This window comes from Fundulus heteroclitus, unplaced genomic scaffold (genome assembly GCF_011125445.2).
Source record: "Fundulus heteroclitus isolate FHET01 unplaced genomic scaffold, MU-UCD_Fhet_4.1 scaffold_36, whole genome shotgun sequence".
NCBI classification, from domain to species: domain Eukaryota; kingdom Metazoa; phylum Chordata; class Actinopteri; order Cyprinodontiformes; family Fundulidae; genus Fundulus; species Fundulus heteroclitus.
This window is the reverse complement of record NW_023396770.1, coordinates 3,830,325-3,839,757: the sequence shown is the minus strand read 5'-3', so window position 1 is coordinate 3,839,757 and position 9,433 is coordinate 3,830,325. Positions and strand designations below refer to the sequence as shown.

General features: G+C 38.6%; 1 protein-coding gene across 1 annotated transcript; it reads right to left on the bottom strand.

Annotated features, from left to right (window-relative positions):
• Positions 1-1,180: 1,180 nt before the first annotated feature.
• On the bottom strand, positions 1,181-5,661 carry LOC118559876. Its single transcript, XM_036130499.1, has 6 exons — positions 5,347-5,661; positions 4,652-4,966; positions 3,572-3,865; positions 2,513-2,614; positions 2,409-2,437; positions 1,181-1,601 (listed from the first exon to the last, which is right to left on the bottom strand). Exons 1-6 carry the CDS (start codon positions 5,444-5,446, stop codon positions 1,524-1,526), a joined length of 918 nt encoding a protein of 305 aa, XP_035986392.1. The 5' UTR covers positions 5,447-5,661; the 3' UTR covers positions 1,181-1,523.
• Between the last annotated feature and the right edge of the window lie 3,772 nt (positions 5,662-9,433).

Sequence of the window (9,433 nt, the reverse complement as noted above, 5' to 3'; positions counted from 1 at the left end):
TATTTCACAAAGTTAATCAGAAGGAAAGAGTCTGACAGCGTCAGATCCTTCAAGTCTACAAACTCACTGGTCAAAACACTCAGATGTACATCGCCATCTAAGTCGGCTGATGAACCAAGTCGACAGATGTACCGTCCAGCATCCTCAGCAGTGATGTTGTTGATGATCAGAGAGCATTTACTGTCCACATTTAACCTGGCAGCTCGAGGTGAACTCTGAACAACTTTTCCATCCTGAACCTCCAACAGAGAGCTTGATCTTGTATCTCTGCTGTAAAACCAGCTAACAATGGAGCATGAGTAAGAAGATAAAGGACTATTACAAGGTAGAACGACATCATCTCCAGATCTGAGATAAAGTTCTCCTCCTCTGGTGCCTGCAGCAGAGACAAAGACACATTAAAGTTTTACACACTTCATCCTTCACAAACACAATCATGAAGGTGAAACTAGAAATATGTTATCTGTTTATTTATTTTACATGGTGTTTGATTATGTTAATTTCATTATATACAGCCTTGGTAAAAAAAAAAAAAAAAGCTTCTTAAGACATTATGTTAATGAATAGGATTTTATGTTTGAGATAAAAGAAAAAAAATGTTGACTCCACATTTTCTAAACATGTTTTTATATATTTGATCAAAACCTGATTGACTAATAAATGCTACACAAATGAACTTCTCCAAATACTAAATGTTAATTCTCATATCTGTATAAATATCACAGTAAACCAAAGTGTCCTTTAATCTGTCTCAGCCTCATTAGAAAGAAAACAGATCTTTACCTTCAAACTGAAGCACAACGATCAGAACCAGTTCCAGAACCAACATCTCCTGTCCTTCTATCAGCTGCTGAACACAGAGACTTTTCTCTGCTGCACATCTGAAAGAACTGATGTTATTTCCTCTTTTCTGCTGAATTAATGGATGAAAATAACTTCACACAAACACCCACCACGTGTTCTGTTATTTTGTGTTTCTTAGAAACTGACAGAAAACCATAAACAGAAGGAACTAGTTGCACAAAGTTTAGTTATAAAAAAGCATTTAAACTACATTTAATTCATTCACTTTGTAACACTCAGATCAACTAAAGTGAGCCATGTTTCAGCTGAAGGGTCTGATTGTGAAGAACATAAAACAGTTTTATTTATAGTTTACATTTTTATGTTCAACATGATGTAATTTCCTTAGCATGAGGCGTCAAAGAGGAACTGTGACGTCTGCTAATGAGCTGCAGTCAGTCCACTAACAGCCAGCAGCTCTGAGACTCTGCAGACAGAGCAGTTAAACCGAGTCAGAACAGAATCCAAACAGGTCAAAATGGACCCCTGACAGCAGAGGGGTCAGACTCAGACCTGCAGGACAAATATGACCATGAGATAATTTGCAGGGTATATTAGAGCCGGTCCACTGGTAGAAAGAGCATTAACAAGTTATACTACAAATCCCAGAATGCTCTGCTGGTGAGACTGTCGCCTGTGGAGACTTTATTCTTCCTGTTCTGTAACTGATGTGATGAAGGTCAGCTGAGTGTGGCGGCAGCAGAACGTTCTTCATCATTTTCATAGTCCACTGGGTCGTCATCAACAGCATCATAAACCTGTGAGATACAACCAAACATTAACTGGATAATACAGTTAGATAAACATCCTGAACATCTAAAGATAAATGTCAAATTATCACTAATTTTACCACAGATAAATTCCTTTATAGCATCTTTTCTATTTATTACTCAGGTAAAATAACAGTTTTATATCATTTATGTTCAATAAATCTTTATCTTATAACATTTTTTAAGGTTAAAAGAAGAAACAGTATAAATACAGTTAAACATATTTGATGTAATTCTTGATTTAAGATATTTCCAATACTTGCATCAATATTCAGAGATTCTTAATCTAATATTCAAAAAAAGTAAAAAACAAAACAACTGGACATTTTTTTTCCAAAATGTGAAGACATTTCGTCTTCCTCTCCAGGAAGCTTTCTCAATTCAAAAACTCTGGAGTAATGTAGAGTATCAAGCTTTATAGTACTGCCCAACATAGGCCTTGTAATGGCTTAGATATTATGTAAATTGAACCGAAACAGGTCCACCCCCTTAGTAATGGGGGTGGACCTGTTAATAAATTTATCTAATATTCTTAAATTAATCTAATATTCGAAACAATGCAAACTCTAAGAAGAAAGGACCCAACTGGGCGTTGAACCCAGAACCTTGTTGGTGCAGCAGCTTGTAAATCTGTTGTGTACAAACAGAATCTGAGCAGAGAGTAGAAGCTGAAAAGGTTTACCGCTATAATGTTTAAATAATGTTACAAACTGCTGACTTAAACAGGTTTGTCATTCAGAATCTATGTGTAAAAGCTCTATGAAGGTATTTTTCATGCTGGATTGTTTCACTTACATTAATGTCTTTCTGTGGCTTTTTGCTTCCTGGGATGGAAGGAAAATAAAGTGATTAAAATCATAATTCTGTAAAGTGTCTCCATTGTAGTCCAGTTTCCTCACCTCTGGTTCTGATGATACCAACAGTGATTCCAACCATCAGGATCAGTGCTGTGATCCTCAGAGTCATCATGATGAAGCTCAGAGGAGACCAGTCAGTGGAAGCTGTGGATGAGATGGTGCAGAGAACATGTTCTGTTTGCTTTAGATTTATCTGATTTAAGAACAAAACATTTTAACATGATGGTGGATTGTTCATCAGAATCATCAGTATCTTCTCTCCAACACCTAAAACATTCATGTAACGTGATTTTATCTTCACACATAAAATAACGGACAGTAAACTGAGATGTTTCACATCTGATTTACAGCAGGTCATATTTCTCAGTGGAGGAAGCAGCTGAAGATCATCCAGCAGTCAGTGTCCTACTAGTTGGAGTTGAAATGTTCTGCAGAGAAGAAGTTAAGCTGGTTTTTGACCTTTGACCCCTGATCTCCAGGATCACTGCTGCCTGGGACATGAGAAGCTCAGCAGGTCTCAAACTAACTCCCTAAGCCTGTAGGAGCTGCTGTTCTGCTGTTGAGAGTTTACATCGACACGTTCATATGGAGAGACAACAACCTTCACTGTGTGAACCAGGACTGGGGGGGGGAGGGAGGTAATGAATATATTCCACGTATCGCCCTCTGTGACACGTGTGACGACTAAAACAGCCATATTGTGACTGTTCAGGTATAAATGTCCATAGTAACTATTGTCTGTCTGCATCTAATTAGCTTGAAGCTCAGATTTTCTTAATACTTATGAACGCATCACCCCCCCCCCCCCCCCCCCCCCGTTCTTAAATTAATTTGTTCATTTATATATTGCTTATTTTTCGGTCATTCCATGTGTTGTATTTCTACTACAGTATTCTAGGATATTTCACACTGTGATCAAACTACAAGCCCCATAATGCAGTTGTGTTTTAGTTTTTCTCTGATAGGAACAATCCAAGCACCAGGCAGGAGTTGTCTCACTGAAGAACTACATAGAAGCTGATTTATTATCTTATTACATCAATTTCACTTTTAAATGATAAATATCATGTATGTAGAGACAGATGTGTGATGACATCATACCTTCAGTCTCAGGTGTGTAGTGAGCTTCTACCTTCACTGTGTCTCCCTCAACAAACTGGCAGGTGTATCTTCTGTTGCTGCTGCTCTGAAGCTTCACAGTGAGATTAGAATCACAGCCAGTCTGTCCTCCAGACTTGAACCCAACACCTTCACCAAGCAGCTCACTTCCTGTCTCATTCACCCAGAGGAGGCTCTTCTCTGGACAAGGACCAAACCAACTGAATCTGACCAGAGAACACTGTAATGTGAAATCTCCATCCTTTGTTGGATCAGCACCTGGTGGAGATGGAGAGACTGGAAGAAAAAGTTTGAAAGATGGAGAAGAAACTTTCTCTAAAATTAGAAACTTGGCTGTGAAGAATGAAAAATAAGAAACAGTAATATATATATATATATTTTTTTTTTTTTTTTTGTCAGTTGTCTCCATGTTACTTGGTGACTGATCTGCACTAATATTGCAGATCTGAGCAGGTTTTCATCAGCATGATGGAACAAAACTAGAAATCTTTCCAAATGAAAGTCAGTGATCCAGAGGTTTGATCAAACCATTTAACGACACAATCCAAGATCAACTAGTTGAATCTAAACAGCCCCACAGCAGCCGAGCACAACGTTCATTCTGATGAGCCCACTTCCTGATGTCAGGGTCCTCAAAGCTTGGCCCCGCCTTTAGCTCAACCAGGAAGCAGCACACACCCAACAAAGGTCACTCAGTATAAAGTATTTCTGTTTTTTTCTTGGTAAAATCAAATTATGATAACATTTCCTCAGCCATTGAGTTTCATTTGATCATTAAAAATTAGTAATGCAATGAATAAATATTTTAAATACATTTTAAATATCAGATATCTGACTGTAAAGTCAAACTAAGTGTGGACTGATGTGTGGTTGAAGCCATCACACAGCGCTGAATAAATGATTCATTCTCACTCTGACAGAACAACATTTTAACTTCTGACTGCATCAGATATTCATCAGAACTGCTGATGTCAGAAACATCTGTCCAACACAAGTATTTCACAAAGTTAATCAGAAGGAAAGAGTCTGACAGCGTCAGATCCTTCAAGTCTACAAACTCACTGGTCAAAACACTCAGGTGTACATCGCCATCTAAGTCGATTCTTGAACCAAGTCGACAGGTGTACCATCCAGCATCCTCAGCAATGATGTTGTTGATGATCAGAGAGCATTTACTGTCCACATTTAACCTGGCAGCTCCAGGTGAACTCTGAACAACTTTTCCATCCTGAACCTCCAACAGAGTGATTGAGCTTGAATATCTGATGTAAAACCAGTTAACATTGGAGCATGAATAATTAGATGAAGGACTGTTACAAGGTAGAACAACATCATCTCCAGATCTGTGATAGAGATAAAGTTCTCCTCCTCTGGTGCCTGCAGCAGAGACAAAGACACATTAAAGTTTGACACACTTCATCCTTCACAAACACAATCATGAAGGTGAAACTAGAAATATGTTATCTCTTTATTTATTTTACATGGTGTTTGATTTATTATGTTAAATTCATTATATACAGCCTTGGAAAAAAGCTTCTCAAGACATTATGTCAATAATTAGGATTTTATGTTTGAGATAAAAGTTTTTGAAATATATTTTTATATATTTGATTAAAACATGATTGACAAACACATGCTACACACAGGAACTTCTCCAAATACTAAATGTTAATTCTCATATCTCTATAAATTATCACAGTAAACCAAAGTGTACTTTAATCTGTCTCAGCCTCATCAGAAAGAAAACAGATCTTTACCTTCAAACTGAAGCACAACGATCAGAACCAGTTCCAGAACCAACATCTCCTGTCCTTCTATCAGCTGCTGAACACTGAGAGACTTTTCTCTGCTGCACATCTGAAAGAACTGATGTTATTTCCTCTTTGTCTCTGAATTAATGGATGAAAATAACTTCACACCAACACCCACCACGTGTTCTGTCATTTTGTGTTTCTTAGAAACTGACAGAAAACCACAAACAGAAGGAACTAGTTGCACAAAGTTTAGTCAGAAAAAGCATTTAAACTACATTTAATTCATTCACCTTGTAACACTCAGATCAACTAAAGTGAGCCATGTTTCAGCTGAAGGGTCTGATTGTGAAGAACATTAAACAGTTTTATTTATAGTTTACATTTTTATGTTCAACTTGATGTAATTTCCTTAGCATGAGGCGTCAAAGAGGAACTGTGACGTCTGCTAATGAGCTGCAGTCAGTCCACTAACAGCCAGCAGCTCTGAGACTCTGCAGACAGAGCAGTTAAACCGAGTCAGAACAGAATCCAAACAGGTCAAAATGGACCCCTGACAGCAGAGGGGTCAGACTCAGACCTGCAGGACAAATATGACCATGAGATAATTTATATGGTATATTAGAGCCGGTCCACTGGTAGAAAGAGCATTAACAAGTTATACTACAAATCCCAGAATGCTCTGCTGGTGAGACTGTCGCCTGTGGAGACTTTATTCTTCCTGTTCTGTAACTGATGTGATGAAGGTCAGCTGAGTGTGGCAGCAGAACGTTCTTCATCATTTTCATAGTCCACTGGGTCGTCATCAACAGCATCATGAACCTGTGAGATACAACCAAACATTAACTGGATAATACAGTTAGATAAACATCCTGAACATTTAAAGATAAATGTCAAATTATCACTAATTTTACCACAGAGAAAACCCTTTTTAGCATATTTTCTATTTATTACTCAGGTAAACTCACAGTTTTATATCATTTATGTTCAATAAATCTTTATCTTTTAACATTTCTTAAGGTTAAAAGAAGAAACAGTATAAATACAGTTAAACATATTTGATGTCATTCTTGATTTAAGATCTTTCCAATATTTGCATCAACATTCAGAGATTCTTAATCTAATATTCCAAAAAAGTAAAAAACAAAACAACTGGACTTTTTTTCCAAAATGTGAAGACATTTTGCTTCCTCTCCAGGAAGCTTTCTCAATTCAAAAACTCTGGAGTAGGATTGTTTCACTTACATTAATGTCTTTCTGTGGCTTTTTGCTTCCTGGGATGGAAAGGAAAATAAAGTGATTAAAATCATTCAATTCAATTCAATTCAATTTTATTTATATAGCGCCAAATCATGAAACATGTCATCTCAAGGCACTTTACAAAATCAAGTTCAATCATTTTATAGAGATTGGGTCAGATTATACTGATTGGTCAAAAATATCCTATATAAGGAAACCAGTTGATTGAATCAAAGTCCCGACAAGCAGCATTCACTCCTGGGGAAGCGTAGAGCCACAGGGAGAGTCGTCTGCATTGTCCATGGCTTTGCTGCAATCCCTCATACTGAGCAAGCATGAAGCGACAGTGGGAAGAAAAACTCCCCATTAACGGGAAGGAAAACCTCTGGCAGAACCGGGCTCAGTATGAACGATCATCTGCCTCGACCGACTGGGGTTACAGAAGACAGAACAGAGACACAACAAGAGAGACAAAAAAGCACAGAAGCACACATTGATCTAGTAATCTGTTCTACATTAGATGGTAGTAGCGGGTGAGCCGTCTTCTCTGGATGATGTCACAGTTAACAGAACGCCAGACCAGGTGTACCTACTATGAAGAGAAAATAGAGAGAGCAAAAAGTTAAAGCAGAAATGACGACAGTCATTTCAATGTAATACAATGCAAAACTGGAGAACAGTAGACTGAAGAACAGTAGAAATAGGTAGAGTGAGAAAATTAGACCCTGATGTCCTTTTCGTCCTGGCCGTGGAACACTGGACCAGCTCTATACCCTCAGCAGGATTCTGGAGGGGGCATGGGAGTTTGCCCAACCAGTCTACATGTGCTTTGTGGATCTGGAGAAGGCATTCGACCGTGTCCCCCGAGGGATCCTGTGGGGGGTACTCCGGGAGTATGGAGTACCGGGCCCTTTAATAAGGGCTGTCAGGTCTCTGTACGACCGGTGTCAGAGTCTGGTCAGCATTGCCGGCTGTAAGTCGGACTCGTTTCCGGTGAGAGTTGGACTCCGCCAAGGCTGCCCTTTGTCACCGATTCTGTTCATAACTTTTATGGACAGAATTTCTAGGCGCAGCCAAGGTGTTGAGGGGATCCGTTTTGGTGGCCTTAGGATTGCGTCTCTGCTATTCGCGGATGACGTGGTCCTATTGGCTTCATCAGGGCGTGATCTACAGCTCTCACTGGAGCGGTTCACAGCCGAGTGCGAAGCGGCCGGGATGAAAATCAGTGCCTCCAAATCCGAGACCATGGTCTTGAACCGGAAAAGGGTAGAGTGCCTTCTCCGGGTTGGGGAGGATGTGCTGCCCCTAGTGGAGGAGTTCAAGTATCTTGGGGTCTTGTTCACGAATGAGGGGAGGATGGAGCTGATATATGATGGAGCTTGATTATTAAGGGCTTTATACGTTAGAAGGAGAATTTTAAATTCTATTCTTGATTTAACAGGAAGCCAATGAAGGGAAGCTAAAATTGGAGAAATATGATCCCTCTTGTTGATTTTCATCAGAACTCTTGCCGCAGCATTTTGGATCAGCTGAAGACTTTGAACTGCATTTTGTGGACTTCCTGATAGTAAAGAATTACAATAGTCAAGCCTTGAAGTAACAAATGCATGGACTAGTTTTTCAGCATCACCCCTGGACAGAATGTTTCTAATTTTGGCGATATTCCGGAGGTGAAAAAAGGAAACTCTGGAAACCTGTTTAATATGAGATTTAAATCACATGTCTTGGTCGAAAACAACACCAAGATTATTATCTTTATTACCAGAGGCCAAGTTAATGCCATGCAGATTAAGTGATTGATTAAGAACTTTATTTTTTGAAGACTCTGGCCCAAAGATTACAACTTTTGTCTTGTCAGAATTTAAATGCAGGACATTTAAAGTCATCCAGCTTTTGATGTCATCAAAACATGACTGCAGTCGAAGTAACTGATTGGATTCATCAGGATTTATGGATAAATATAGCTGAGTGTCATCAGCATAACAGTGGAAATTAATCCCATGCTGTCTGATAATTTTGCACATGGGAAGAATATATATAGTAAATAGAATTGGTCCAAGGACTGAACTCTGTGGTACTCCACAGGTGACCCTAGAGTTTGAGGAAGATTTATTATTAACATGGACAAACTGGAATCTGTCCGACAGATAAGATTTAAACCAGCCTAATGCTTTTCCCTTAATCCCTACAGTATGCTCAAGTCTTTCTAGGAGAATATTGTGATCAACTGTATCAAATGCAGCACTGAGATCTAACAGGACAAGTATAGACACAAGTCCATTATCTGAAGCCATGAGAATATCATTGGTGACCTTCACCAGAGCTATTTCAGTGCTATGATGAGCTCTGAAGCCTGACTGAAACTCCTCAAGTAGGTCATTACTTTGTAAATGTTCACATAGTTGATTAGCAACTACTTTCTCAAGACTTTTAGATAAGAAAAGAAGATTAGATATAGGTCTGTAATTTACTAACTCATCTTGATCAACAGATGGTTTCTTAAGTAAAGGTTTAATAACTGCTACTTTAAAGCCTGTGGTACATATCCATTTACCAAGGATAAATTAATCATGTCTAAAATAGGACCACTGATCAGAGGGAATGCCTCCTTAAACAACTTGGTTGGGATTGGGTCTAACATACAGGTAGAAGGTTTAGATGAAGCTAAAATTTTAGATAGCTCAGAAAGCTCTACTGCTTTTAAACAGTTCAGACACTGCACAGGTTCTAAAGATTCCTCCAATGCTGCCTCACTTACTGAGGACGAGGTAATCATGTTTGGGAGGATGCCAATTATTTTATTTTTAATGGAATCAATTTTATTTATGAAGAATCCCATAAAATCATTACTGCT

Excerpts from the sequence above, each read along its gene's own strand:
- LOC118559876 (XM_036130499.1), bottom strand. The coding sequence starts at position 5,446 with ATGTGCAGCAGAGAAAAGTCTCTCAGTGTTCAGCAGCTGATAGAAGGA. Across the intron at positions 4,967-5,346 it reads CGTTGTGCTTCAGTTTGAAG|GCACCAGAGGAGGAGAACTT; the intron begins GTAAAGATCTGT and ends TCTCTGCTGCAG. Across the intron at positions 1,602-2,408 it reads AGCCACAGAAAGACATTAAT|GTTTATGATGCTGTTGATGA; the intron begins GTAAGTGAAACA and ends TGTATCTCACAG.